This window comes from Mizuhopecten yessoensis, unplaced genomic scaffold, assembly GCF_002113885.1.
Source record: "Mizuhopecten yessoensis strain PY_sf001 unplaced genomic scaffold, ASM211388v2 scaffold5859, whole genome shotgun sequence".
Taxonomy (NCBI): domain Eukaryota; kingdom Metazoa; phylum Mollusca; class Bivalvia; order Pectinida; family Pectinidae; genus Mizuhopecten; species Mizuhopecten yessoensis.
Window position 1 is genome coordinate 178,489 of NW_018406259.1, and position 14,927 is coordinate 193,415.

The 14,927-nt window shown below is 36.2% G+C and overlaps 1 protein-coding gene across 8 annotated transcripts in view; it reads left to right on the forward strand.

Moving 5' to 3' along the window:
• Positions 1 to 14,927, forward strand: part of LOC110451170 (protein FAM149B1-like) — a 76,971-nt gene that overhangs the window by 41,606 nt on the left and 20,438 nt on the right. For 4 of the 8 annotated variants that reach the window (XR_002463041.1, XR_002463040.1, XM_021499035.1 and 1 more), the window contains exons 1-3: positions 6,124 to 7,555; positions 13,666 to 13,761; positions 14,246 to 14,387. Coding sequence is in view for 6 of the 8 variants with exons in the window: in XM_021499035.1 (XP_021354710.1) it covers positions 7,362 to 7,555; positions 13,666 to 13,761; positions 14,246 to 14,387 (432 nt within the window). In the remaining 2 variants the exon portion in view is untranslated. Of the gene's footprint in view, positions 1 to 6,122; positions 7,556 to 13,665; positions 13,762 to 14,245; positions 14,388 to 14,927 lie in introns of those variants that run through there. The other 4 variants (XM_021499039.1, XM_021499040.1, XM_021499038.1 and 1 more) reach the window with 2 other exon arrangements.

Consider the following 14,927-nt stretch of genomic DNA (forward strand, 5'->3'; position numbering starts at 1 on the left):
GATGTTTACAGTTATTAACATTGTATGTGTAGGATGTTTACAGTTGTAAACATTGTGTGTGTAGGATGTTTACAATTGTTAACATTGTATGTGTAGGATGCTTACAGTTAACATTGTATGTGTAGGATTTCTACAGTTGTTAACATTGTATGTGTAGGATTTCTACAGTTGCTAACTTTGTATGTGTAGGATGCTTACAGTTAACATTGTATGTGTAGGGTTTCTACAGTTAACATTGTATGTGTAGGGTTTCTACAGTTATTAACATTGTATGTGTAGGATGCTTACAGTTAACATTGTATGTGTAGGGTTTCTACAGTTAACATTGTATGTGTAGGGTTTCTACAGTTAACATTGTATGTGTAGGGTTTCTACAGTTAATAACATTGTATGTGTAGGATGCTTACAGTTAACTTTGTATGTGTAGGGTTTCTACAGTTGCTAACTTTGTCTGTGTAGGATGTTTACAGTTGCTAACTTTGTATGTGTAAGATGTTTACAGTTATTAACATTGTGTGTGTAGGATGCTTACAGTTAACTTTGTATGTGTAGGATGTTTACAGTTGCTAACTTCGTATGTGTAGGATGTTTACAGTTGTTGACCTTGTTTTCAGTTGATATAATATTATGTATGTGATGTATATCAATGTTGACATTGGTTATTTAGAAAATGTACAGATGTAGACATTGTATGTACAGGATACGTAACGTTGACATTGTATATATATTTTATGTACTGTTGTTGACATTTTTATGTGTAAAATGTGTATCATCATTGACATTGTATGTGTAGAATGTGTACAGATGTTGACGTTTTACAGGAAAACAGATATTGACATTGTGTCGGAAAGCAGTTGTTGACATTGTTTGTATAGGAAATATTCACATGTTGACATTGTATATATAGAACAGATAGAGTTGACTATATGTGTTTAGTAGAGTGTTAGCAAAGCTAGTGTTTCTTTTTGTTACAGTTGTTGGCTATTTAGTTTATTACTGGTATTGTTGGTGTAGGAACACATTAAGTTATTATAACAGGTTCCCTGTGGACACATTTTAATGGTAATGAGAGTGCGGTAATTTGTGGGAGAGTAGCAGGGTTTCATGTTTCTGGATTCTGGAGTGGTCCCAGACTATCGGGTTCACTCTGCATTATCACAATTTGTTTGTAACTGTATTTTGTAAATTACATTTACATTTGATAGTGTTCCATTTTAATGTGAAATATTGATTTGTTCAGCATGATGCTGCGTCTGCATGAAATCAACCCCAGAAATTGTTTGAAAACTGTAAATGTCAGGGGAGCTTGAGTGATGTGACATGCTAACATCTACCCTAGGGCTGTTTGACAAAGTTTACCTGGTTACTATGGTGATGGTAGATGGTGGTGATGAGGCTGGCAGGTGATAACCAGCTTTATAGCTAGGCCTGTCTAATGGTGCTGGAGTACCGTTTCATGTTTTCATCAACTCACATAAATACAGCCATCCTCGTATATTGATCAGCACATTGCATGTTTTGCAAATTGTTATCACATCATTTAAAAACTTCACTTGGAAGTTTTCTTTGAGATTATAAAAATTACCTGTTTTAATGATGATTTATGAATAATTTTGGGGTGCGAGATGATCAAATGAAGGACTTGGATACTGCTGTAGTGTGTGTGTTGGGGGTATAACCTCCTACCTGTAAGTCATATCTGACTGGTCACCGATTAATACCCAGCATACACGAGGTCCCTGGATGCTTCCACCTAGAGCTTCCACACCAAAACACATCAATTATACATCTTGTCCGACAGAGCTTATTTTTACCTGGTATGGATTATGAAATTACAATCTATTATTGATGACTCTTGCCATGTTTCTGTTTTCACATAGCTCCTTTGCTATAAATGCTGATAGTGTTTGTTTGGTTGCCTGACAATTCAAGTCAACCACATTTCCTTAGGGATCACCCTGAAATGAGGTTTTTTTCATAGCTAATTAAGAAATGAGATTGGAACTAAAATGAATTGTCTGCAATATTAAAATAATACAGTTTGTGATGTACAGCATATATGTGACACAGTTATTGTCCATAAAGTTGTACGATCTGGTACGAAAGTGAAATACAACAGTTCATTTAGCTTAATCAAATTCTATTTTTTGTTATTTCAATTTTTATCTAATTACATAACTATGACATGTGGTACATAGAGAAATGAAAATGACCTATCCTACGTTAGGAAATACTGTTAAAAGGCAACCCCTAATGTCACTGGTAACCAGCCTAACACTGACGAGGAGGGAGTTAACAGGGCCCCAGCCCTACTTGTGTGTTTGAGGAGAACAAGCATGACAGGACCTGTACATCCACCAACATTGATCAGGCAAACACAGATAGTATTACCAGGCTTGTCACACGCTTTGCCAATTATCAGATTGATTTTTTTTTCAATTTTGTAAAATTGTATTTAATAACTTGTAAAATCATTTCCTAGTTTTACAATCGACCATGAAAGTTATAATCATTAGCATAAACTGAATGGCCCTGGTGTCTTCACCTGTACATGTATAAACATATACATGATTACAGTTTAAATCAATTATTGAATATTTTTAAACTGCCAAACTGATTTTGCGATAAAGGGTTTAGCATGTTTACCTACAGGTGCATGTACTCTTTGGAGTAAGTCTTCACTGGTGTTGTGTCTGTTATCGTCTAGTTAAATGGTCACTTTCTTCAAAGAGTGATCAAGATGTATATAATATTGTGAAGATGGAGGTCCAAATAGAACCCAGTATCTTACAGAAACCTAAAGAAACAAGACCTCAAAGTAGGTCCCATTGTATAAATACTTACCCGTATCCAAGGTCCCACTGTATTTATATTTGTGTCCTTTGTACTAGGTCCCTTTGTGTCCTGCTTGCAAGGTCCCATTGTATATATATGTTTGTACCTGTATCCTAAGTCACAATTTGATGTTTATTTCTGTTCCAGATCCTACTTTATGTTTAATTTTCTCTTAGGTCCCACTTAATGTTTAATTTCTCTTAGGTCCAATTTCATGTTTAATTCTGTCCTATAAGGTCCAACTTAATGTTTAATTTTCTCTTAGGTCCCACTTTACTTATAATTCTCTCCTAGATCCCATCTTTATGTATAATTCTCTCTTGGATCCCACTTTAAGTATTCTTCTCTCTAAGGTCCCACTTTATGGTTAATTCTCTCTTAGGTCCCACTTTATGGTTAATTCTCTCTTAGGTCCCACTTTATGTATAATTGTGTTTCATTGACCATGTGTACAAGGTGTACTGTATATTTTTATCCTGTGTCCCACTGTATATTTGTATCCTGTGTCCCATTTTATATTTGTATCCTGTGTCCCACTGTATATTTGTATTCTGTGTCCCACTGTATATTTGTATTCTGCGTCCCATTTTATATTTGTATCCTGTGTCCAACTGTATATTTGTATCCTGTGTCCCACTGTATATTTGTATTCTGTGTCCCACTGTATATTTGTATTCTGCATCCCATTTTATATTTGTATCCTGTGTCCCACTGTGTATTTGTATTCTGTGTCCCACTGTATATTTGTATCCTGTGTCCCACTGCATATTTTGACCTGTGTCCCACTGTATATTTGTATTCTGTGTCCCATTTTATATTTGTATTCTGTGTCCCACTGTATATTTGTATCCTGTGTCCCACTGTATATTTGTATTCTGTGTCCCATTTGATATTTGTATCCTGTGTTCCACTGTATATTTGTATTCTGTGTCCCACTGTATATTTGTATTCTGCATCCCATTTATATTTGTATCCTGTGTCCCACTGTGTATTTGTATTCTGTGTCCCACTGTGTATTTGTATCCTGTGTCCCACTGTATATTTGTATCCTTTGTCCCACTGTATATTTGTATTCTGTGTCCCATTTTATATTTGTATCCTGTGTCACACTGTATATTTGTATCCTGTTTCCCACTGTATATTTGTATCCTGTGTCCCACTGCATATTTGTATCCTGTTTCCCACTGTATATTTGTATCCTGTGTCCCAATGCATATTTGTATCCTGTGTCCCACTGTATATTTGTATCCTTTGTCCCACTGTATATTTGTATTCTGTGTCCCATTTGATATTTGTATCCTGTGTTCCACTGTATATTTGTATCCTGTTTCCCACTGCATATTTTGACCTGTGTCCCGCTGGATATTTGTATTCTGTGTCCCATTTTATATTTGTATTCTGTGTCCCACTGTATGTTTGTATCCTGTGTCCCACTGTATATTTGTATCCTGTGTCCCATTTTATATTTGTATCATGTGTCCCACTGTATATTTGTATCTGCACCCCATTTTATATTTGTATCCTGTGTCCCACTGTATATTTGTATTCTGCATCCCATTTATATTTGTATCCTGTGTCCCACTGTGTATTTGTATTCTGTGTCCCACTGTATATTTCTATCGTGTGTCCCACTGTATATTTGTATTCTGTGTCCCACTTTATATTTGTATCCTGTGTCCCACTGTATATTTGTATTCTGTGTACCACTGTATATTTGTATCCTGTGTCCCACTGTATATTTGTATCCTGTTTCCCACTGTATTTTTGTATCCTGTGTCCTATTTTATATTTGTATCATGTGTCCCACTGTATATTTGTATCTGCATCCCATTTTATATTTGTATCCTGTGTCCCACTGTATATTTGTATTCTGTGTCCCATTTTATACTTGTATACTTTGTCCCACTGTATATTTGTTTTCTGTGTCCCACTGTATATTTGTATCCTGTGTCCCACTGCATATTTGTATCCTGTGTCCCACTGTATATTTGTATTCTGTGTCCCATTTTATACTTGTATACTTTGTCCCACTGTATATTTGTTTTCCGTGTCCCACTGTATATTTGTATCCTGTGTCCCACTGCATATTTGTATCCTGTGTCCCACTGTATATTTGTATCCTGTGTCCCACTGTAGATTTGTATCCTGTGTCCCACTGTATATTTGTATCATGTGTCCCACTGTATATTTGTATCCTGTGTCCCACTGTATATTTGTATCCTGTGTACAAGGTTCCACTGCATGTATATTTCTGTCCTGTGTCCTAGGTCCCACTTACTGTATATTTCTGTCCTAGGTCCCACTTAATGTATATTTCTGTCCTAGGTCCCACTTACTGTATATATCTGTCCTAGGTCCCACTTAATGTATATTTCTGTCCTAGGTCCCACTTACTGTAGATTGCTGTCCTAGGTCCCACTTAATGTATATTTCTGTCTTGGGTCCCATTGTATCGATATATGTTAGTGTCCTGTTTGTGTAATGTGAACCTGTGTACTCCACAAACCTGTCTATTTGTCTGTCTGCAGAGTTTTTATTTCTCCCTCAATTTTTCAACAGCTTGTTCCTACATGAAAATATAGCATTATTTTCATTGATATTTTGAAGTTTTGAAAATAAAGTCCTTTTTGCAGGAGGAAACAGTCTGTATTCAGCTGTAAATTAAACTAGGCAAAAATCATTGTATAGCTACGAGTATTTAGTTTGGATGGACATTTTTATTACCATTTGCAATTTTCGTTTATCTCTTGACACTATTTGAGGATTATAAAAGAATTCTGTTTTATATTTTAACTAAGAGTTGTATTTTATATCCTTAAATAAGATTGGTAGCACAATCTTATAATTGTTGTAATTTTAAGCCAGAAAAGAAATATTGAAAATTTACCTTTCCACATTATACATGTAGAGGTAGTTTTTCTTTTATAAGTAAATGTGGACGTAATTTGTGTTCTGTTTACAAGCATTTCATCTAGACGATAGAATTGCTTTCATTTCTCGTTATAGAAACACAGCTGTGTTCATGTTATTTGACAACCTTGATTTATATTGTAATGAAATAAACTTAATACTGTGTCACAAACAAAGGACTGAAATCAGCTCTGTAATATGTTTTGCCCAGGTATATTACATGAAGAGGAAGTTCAGTTGAAACACAGTGAGAACAGTCCTCAGAAAAAAAGACAAAAAACTGCAGGGTAATGAAATGCTACATATAATTCTGTAATCACTGATTCTACCAGAGGCATGTAATTGATTTTGATTACACTCTCTCTCCATCACTGCAGGGGAGTGGATTAATCACTTACTCTGTAATCATAACTCCATCCAGCCTTTTTGGTCATGGTTTGATAGAATCGGTGTGTTGCCAGCTTTGCGGAATCAATGGGCCTGCCCCTGTAAATCAGAGCTGGACGAGATACCACACACCAATTACAGCACTGACCAGGCCACAGGTAATATAATGAAATGACAACATCTTGTGGCCTGTTCCTGGCTATCTGCTGTCCCTAGGAACCCTGATAAGGTTGCCCTTGTGTGCCTAACTCCATTTGTATGACAAGAAGGAGGGTCGTTAAGCAGAGTTGGACCAATGGTTTAAGGAAGTCACGCGAGGAAATGGGCCTGGGACTCATTGCTACCATAAACACCAGTGCTAGGGAAGTACTGGAGAAGGATACATAGGTTTAAAGTTAGATGTGATACATTTATGGAGTTTATTAGGGAGAGACCATGGAGCTGTAACTCAGCCAGCACACTTTATCATGGACAAACAATGTTAATATGACATTCAAGGGTCGTATTTGTATTGTATCAAAGAGAAAGTTGTAATAGTCTGTGCTGTCATTGTCAGTGGACATTTACCCGCCGGTCAACAAAGTGTTTGTCCTCTTATACAAAACCAGCATTTAAAGGCCCGAACAGGTAATTGCTGTGCATATGTTACAAGTATAAGTTGGCTTCGGTGGAATGTATCTAAGAAAAGTGGTGGTCATGTGGTAGGAATTTACACCTGTGCTACAGGTGAGAAGACGACTTGTGACAAACAGACCTAAGTGGCATCTGTTGATTACCATAGTTCTGGTTCACTGTTCTGCTGGTATGTGTCTGGGCCTGATGTAGCTAATGAATAAATTGATGTTACATCAGCAGGTCGTGACAGGATGCTGATGTTTTAGGCAGAGTGTTTGTACTGATCATCTTGTCTGCTGCCTCCTTAGCATGTGACCATCCACCTGGACAGGTGTTGTCTGCCTGCTGAGAGCAGAACTCCATCATACCATATGACTGTATCACACTTTACCTGACTAGCTGATTCAGATCTTACTGTTTCCATGGAATCAAAAACAGAGCTAAATATGGATAAGATTTCTCTTATTCCTGAAAATTTTATAGCTGCTGGGATTAAACTGACGCACAAGTGATCTGATTCTTGGTGGATAGTACTACTGTATGATGATAACCACAGCGGTATACCAGGAGAATCAGTGAGAAAGAGTCCATGGTGTGGTCAGGGGTTTGTTGGGATGGGGACAGATGTACTGGTGAGATATGTGCCCATGTCCTACCCCAAAGACAATCGTGAAGTGCGCAGTGCTGAAGTTAGCTGCATTAGCAGGGGAGGGCTGGATCGCGCCCGTGTCTCCCTCCCCTTGTACAAACGGCACTATGGCCTCTCTAAGGCCATTGTCTGTGTCAGTGCCAAGATACACAGCAGAAGGTAATTAATGTCCACATTTTGTGGGGAATTTTTCTAGTATTGTCCTCGGGTAAAAAAACCACTTGTAGATTGATGAAATAGATGTCGCTACAAACTGTTCTTTTATGAAGTAGTTTTTGATGATATTAATCTAGCCTCCATGATGGCTATAAAGAGTATCATGGAAGTTTCTTGTACTGTGAACTCTGGTTCTACACTTTGTATAGCTGTGAATCATGTATGATCATGAAATCTTTAAAATTTTCTTGAAGAAGAATGTTTTTTCAATGCCAGTATATTTATCTTTAAATAATACATGAGGAGGGGGATAATGGTATGTGTTTTTCCTTCAATAAATGATTTTCTTACAAGACAATGTATGCAATGTATATAAATCTCTAACTAGAAATGATGTAAAAGCAATGATATAAGTATAATTTCCCAAATAATTGAATACAGGCTCCATATAAGATACTTTGTATATTGATGTTGGTACTGTCAGTAATGTAATAGGAAATGTTTCCATTTTCAATATAAATCTAGAAACTACAGTGAAACCTGCCATTACTGACACCTGAGTTTGACATCCTTTGATATGTGATACAACTTTAATTTGCCCCAAAAGGTATATTTCTGTCGCCCCGCTGGTATTCTGTCGGTAAAATCAGATTTCATGGAAGTATAATGTGATCTGATTTACACAAATTCTCAAACCAATTAAGTAAATGTTGTACAATAGTATATTGTTATAAATTAGATGTCATATAAAACAATAGTCGCATATATAATAATATATCTCAAGAGTTTTGATCAGACTTTTAATCAATAGTTTGGTACATCTGTACTTTAAGGTGAATAAAATTTACGGTCATAAAATTTTACAATAATTTCTCTGGGGAGTAGGACCTCTCGGTGGGTTTACTTCTAAATAATTCAATACTGCTTGCTTTTACTAATTTAGCATTGGAATCTTTTGAAGTGATGATCTTTTATACTATAAAATAGCTTTGTCATTGTGTGAGTTTGAAGTAAAAATGCTTCCTTGTAAGATATAGAATGAAGTGATAAATCCCTCAAGAGATTGAAGATTTAGTTGATGTTTACATCATAGTAGTGGAAGAATTGATATTGTAGACTTAAGGCTACTGTTATGGTTCACATAAGTGTATGAGAAGGTCCACACCCAAGAATGATATCAGATTATTTAACACATTGGAATAATGAAGAACCATTTGAAACCATAAAACAATATAAAAACATTAACCACCTTATGATGATATCAGACCATTAAACACCTTAGGATTACCTAGAACCATTAAATACCATAGGATTATATAGACCCATTAAACACCTTAGGATTGAATAAAACCATTAAACACCTTGGGATTATATAGAACCATTAAATACCATAGGATTATATAGAACCATAAAAGGCCTCAGGATTAAATAAAACCATTAAACACCTTAGGATTACATAGAACCATTAAATACCATAGGATTATATAGAACCATTAAACACCTTAGGATTAAATAAAACCATTAAACACCTTAGGATTAAATAAAACCATTAAAGACCTTGGGATTATATAGAACCATTAAACACCATAGGATAATATAGAACAATCAAACATATTAGGATTAAATAAAACCATAAAACACCTTAGGATTATATAGAACCATTACATCCATTGGATAATATAGGACCATTAAACACATAAGGTTGATATAAAACCATTTAATACCTTAGGATTATATAGAACCATTCCATCCATAGGATAATATAGAACCATTAAACATTTAAGGTTGATATAAAACCATTAAACACCTTAGTATTATATAGAACCATTAAACACCTTAGGATTATATAGAACCATTAAACACCTTAGGATTATATAGAACCATTGAACACCTTAGGATTATATAGAATAATTTAGCACCGTAGGATTATATAGAACCATTAAACACCTTAGGATTATATAGAACCATTGAACACCTTAGGATTATATAGAATAATTTAGCACCGTAGGATTATATAGAACCATTAAACACCTTAGGATTATATAGAACCATTGAACACCTTAGGATTATATAGAATAATTTAGCACCGTAGGGTTATATAGAACTATTAAACACTTTTGGATGATATGGAAACCATTAAACACATTAGGAATATATAGAACCATTAAACACGTAAGGATGATATAGAACCATTGCTGGAAGGTGAAGATGAAAGTGTGATGTTTAACATTATGGCCAGGAGGACTACAGACTTGTTTCCAACATGAAAGCTATCTAAATGTCAATGGCAAGCATAGAAACCAGTCTGATATTACACCATACAACTGATAAGTTCAATTTGGATGTGTCTGTCTCTCTATCTCTGCTAGTCTCCAAAATGGACCAAGGTTTGTGTACATGATTATTGATGGCCATATTCTACAGTGCCTGCTGCACGATTCCAACAGTTGCCAAGGCAACACAAATAATATTTTCTTTGTTCTATGGATCCATATGAAAACATATAGGATACATTTAATTTATAATTCTTCAGCCATTTTGAAGAACTATCAAAACCCTTTTATGTAAGTTTAATTACTGAACAGTTATTTTTTATTTGAGATTATTTAGGTTGAAGTGGTTGTAGTAGATTGGAGCACCTGCAGCATGATTCCAGCAGCTGCCAGTTCAGTAGAATTAATTTCTAACTCACTTATTTTAGAGGGAGACTCCTGATATTTTTACTTGTGTATGAAGAGAATGAGCTCTTATATAGTAGCTTAAACTAAGGCATTTTAGGGTACTCTTTGTGAGCATATTAACATTTATAGATTTTGCCATGATGTTTATCCCTAAAAGTAATTAAGAAGTCAATAAATTAGCATAAAAATCAAATATAAATATTTCTATGATTCTTTTTTCTTCTGATTTCACAAATGATTAAAACCTTTATACACTGAGTAGCTAGATTTGCATTTTAACTTTTCAAACAATCACTAATAGCTTCAACAGGAGACAAGTGGGTAAAGGTTGGGAGGACTTGAATGGTGTGATGTACACAGCTATGGATACCTTGCCCAAACATTGGTATATGCCTGGATTAACAGCAGGTTTATGTCTTGTGAAGTTTAAATATTTGGAGGCTATAAAATGATGTCTTGGATACTATGGCTGATATTTGGTGACAATAAACATGGCCTATTGGCTATTGTTGAAATGATAACCTTTATTGGTTGACAGAAAATCCTGCCAAATTTGTTTTTAATGCCCCTTGTACTTAGAGAAAACTTCTGTAACAAATGAGAATCCTTCGGGTTCCCATTAGTCAGAAATACTGGTTTATGGGGTTCCATCACTTAAAAGTTCATGATCATGGACTTCTGTCAGTTAAAATTTCTAGCTCATTTGATTTTCATTGGTCAGAAACCATGGCTCATTGTGTACCCATGAGTTGTAATAATAATATTTTCATCGGTTAGAAATCATGGCTGGTTGCAATTGGCTTTCCTTCAGTTAGAAGTTCCAGCTTATGGGTCAGTACCATGGGTTAGATTTAGTTCTGCCTTCTGAGGTTCCCATCAATTAGAAGGATAAGTTTGTGGATTTCCCATTGGTCAGAAATTCTGGCTTATGAGGTCCTCAAGTATTTAGCCGGCCCCGTGTCACCATGTAACTGCAGATAAGGAGTGGTCAATGTATCGACCAGTAATCTATGAATGCAAAGAAGAATTAGTAACCTGCTTCATTATAGCAGGCAAAAGGCGATACTCATGTACTTGTCCATCAAAGGGCGTTTAGCCTGACCAAGTTGTAAACAAACAGGCTGCTAGGCTGACTGTTGACTGATTACTGGGTAATACCCATGGACAGCAGGGATCACAGTAAACCCAGGTATAACCTCTCCATGTATGACGATGAAGGCCGGACTTGTAGTCCAGGTGACCGACACACTGACCGATCTTTATTGCCCATTACTAGGGTATAAGCTGTGATTTCTCACAAGCGGTACCTGCTATTGTTTACATTTCCTGGATTTTATAACCAACATCTCTAATATAAGTCATTCACTCAAGATATAGGGCTTTTCAGGGTTCTACTTCTCATATATTTCTCTTGTCTAGTTAAACACAAGCTACTTTCTGGACATTCTAGAGGTGCATGTGGATAGTTCTGAAAGGATTATAATTTATTTCAAGTCCTAATGTTACTGTTTTATTACAATCTTCAAAGGCTCAGACAGACAAAGGTCTTAAGGCTGGTCAGGAGTTATCCAATTTACCTAACATGCATGCTTCTTTCATCTATTGATAGTATCTTACTTAATAAAATGCTCTTGAATTTAGTTTGTAAAGTCAAAAAGTAAATTAGGAATGAGAGGTTGTGTCCGACACCCCATTGTTAAAGGCCTAAACCCTGGGTGGCTGTTTGTCTACATCATGTGGCTTCACATTGCCCACATCACTGGTGACATTAAGTGTTTCTATACTGACAAAATTACATCAAACTTTTAAGTCATTTGAATCCTGAATTGTACTTTTGTAAAAAAAAAAACATCCATCAGAGCAGTCATGTATTTAGTGAGATCATTCAGATAACATTGCATGCTGTGCTCGAAAGTTTTATTGCATGCTTTCTGTTTCTGGTATTTTGAATGTATTCCAACAAATGTTTGATAACAATGATCATTATGTTTTGTGTGGTGAACAGGTCAATAGAATGAATTGTAACATAAACGGCTAGTTGTGTTAGGAGATGGATTGCTTGGGCTGAGGTATCATGTCAAATGTACATATGGGCTATTTACTAGTCCTGTTACATATAAATCACGATTTCTCATTAGAGACAATGTATATATGCTGGCCAACGGTTTGGGCCTTGTCTGTACAGGATCTATTAGGTAAACCACAACAATTAGACTCTTAGTCGCACAACTGATCATAATCTAGCACTTTTTTTTACACTAGAAATAGAAAAAACAAGTCTGATGTAGATTTGTCACTCGCATATGATTGGTGTTGACGGATTGACACGCCTAGTGTATGTTGGTTACGGAGTGACACGATAGATACCTGTAAATACATCCGGCTGACAAACCTCACTTCATTTACAATGTTTGGTGTCCATTTGACAGTTAATTAATGGAGATTCAATGAACCATGTCCGTGTGGGTAATGATGTATCTGGGTGGGATGTAACTAGGTGTGACCATTTAAATCCCCGTGTTATCCTTGGTAAGATCAGGGTATGGACGTGTACCAGCGTGCCTGTTATGACACCAGTCTGTCGGTATAAGATGCAGGATCTCATGTGACATTGTAAGGGGACACAAAGTCAGTCTATCAAAACACTATTGTCGCCAAAATGGCCAGCCAATGTCTTCAATCATAATTTCTTTCCTCTCATTAAAGTTTTGAATCCTTCTTTAAATAATAAATATAATGCTACGTTCAGTAGGTTTGCTTGAATAAAATACCGGTAGTCTTGCTGTGTAAATACGGAAATGTGACTATGGCATGACAATTAAGTCTGCTCTGTGATTTTTTTTGTCTTGTATGTTAATTTGATGAGTCAATAGACATTTGTCATGTCCCTACGTTACAGTCATCATTAATGTATACCTCTGGTGTCTGTTACTGATGCAGTGTTAGCTGACTTTTCCTTTCCTCCAGTTTAGCCCCATGTCATGTATCAGGCCTCTAGACAGTGAAACCTGCCTTTACCGACATCATAATTCACAACATGTTGGTAAAACTAGAGTAAAAGTGAGAATGAGTTGATCAGTATCACATAATACCCTTTATACAGGTGTTTATGTACATTGTAGTCAGGTTTCTATTTACAAAATTCATATATGGTGTTGTTTGACCCGAAATGATATAAATTGTCAATGGGCCATAAAACAATACACAACAGCTTCACAGAACTGACTGAGAGTTTTATGTTTCAGTACATATTATTCTGTCATTTCCCTTTAAAACCGTAATCAGGTTGTAATTGAGAATTACCTTACTTTTATCATTGGATGCGTTTTGTGTACCATTCAAACTAGTTATCGATTAATTTTAACCATTGTTACCAAATATCATCTAGTATTGATTGCTAAGCAAATAAATATTTATTTATTTTTTTTGCAGAAGAGGCTTGGCATCCGTAGTACCAGGTGTCCTTGATATCAACCATATGGGCCTTCCCCCAGATTATCTGTCCAGTGTAGAAAACGCTATCACAAAGTAAGTCTATACCAGTATCTCACTGTCATCACTGTTTGTCATTCCATATAATCAAATTATCATTACCAAAAGTCTATGACCTTTATTGTATCTTCATAGCTACAATGATACCTCTTTGTGACCTTGACATTTATTGTATCTCCATAGCTACAATGATACCTCATTGTGACCTTGACATTTATTGTATCTCCATAGCTACATTGCTACCTCCTTGTGACCTTGACATTTATTGCATCTCCATAGCTACAATGATACCTCTTTGTGACCTTGACATTTATTGTATCTCCATAGCTACGATGATACCTTTTTATGACCTTGACATTTATTGTATCTCCATAGCTACAATGGTACCTCCTTGTGACCTTGACTTTTATTGTATCTCCATAGCTACAATGGTACCTCCTTGTGATCTTGACATAATTTTCATCTCCCTTGATACAATAATGCATCTTTGTGACCTTGACCTCTTTTTAAATCTCCATAGCTACCATGGAACACCAAGCAGCAGTGGACGGTCATCTCCCACCATCACAGAGACACAAAGCAACGCTTCAAGTGCCCACGGTGGCTGGACGACGGGCAACACAACGGAGAGGAGCTCTACAGACTCAAACTACTCATGGGATGTAAGTAGCCTCAAGTGTGTTTACCTCAGAACCGTTGTTGCTTCCTATACTTCCTCATGCCTTCCTACCCTTGCATGTCTTTCTCCCTGTGGCCCTTAATGCCATCATTCTCGTTTACCAACTATTCTCATGTCTGCAAGGTTTTTCTGTCTACCATAGGATGTGTATTCTATAAAATCTGTGATAATTTTTAGGTCACCTGAGCTTTGCTCAAGTGACCTATTCTAATCGCTTTTTGTCTGTCGTCGGCCGTCGTGCGTCGTGCGTAAACTTTTACATTTTCAACTTCTTCTCAAGAACCAGTGGATGGATTTTTTTCAAACTTGGTCAGAATCATCCTTGGTAGATGAGGCTTCAAAATTGTAAAATTGGGATTCCTACCCCAACCCCTGGGGCCAGGGCGGGGCCCCAAAGGGAAAATTAACCAATATTTCAAAAATCTTCTTCTTCAGACTCAGAGGTACTACACTCATTTTCTCTGCGTGGAAAGAAAGATCATCAGGGGCTTTACTTAAATTGTAAATTTCAGGACCCCCGAGC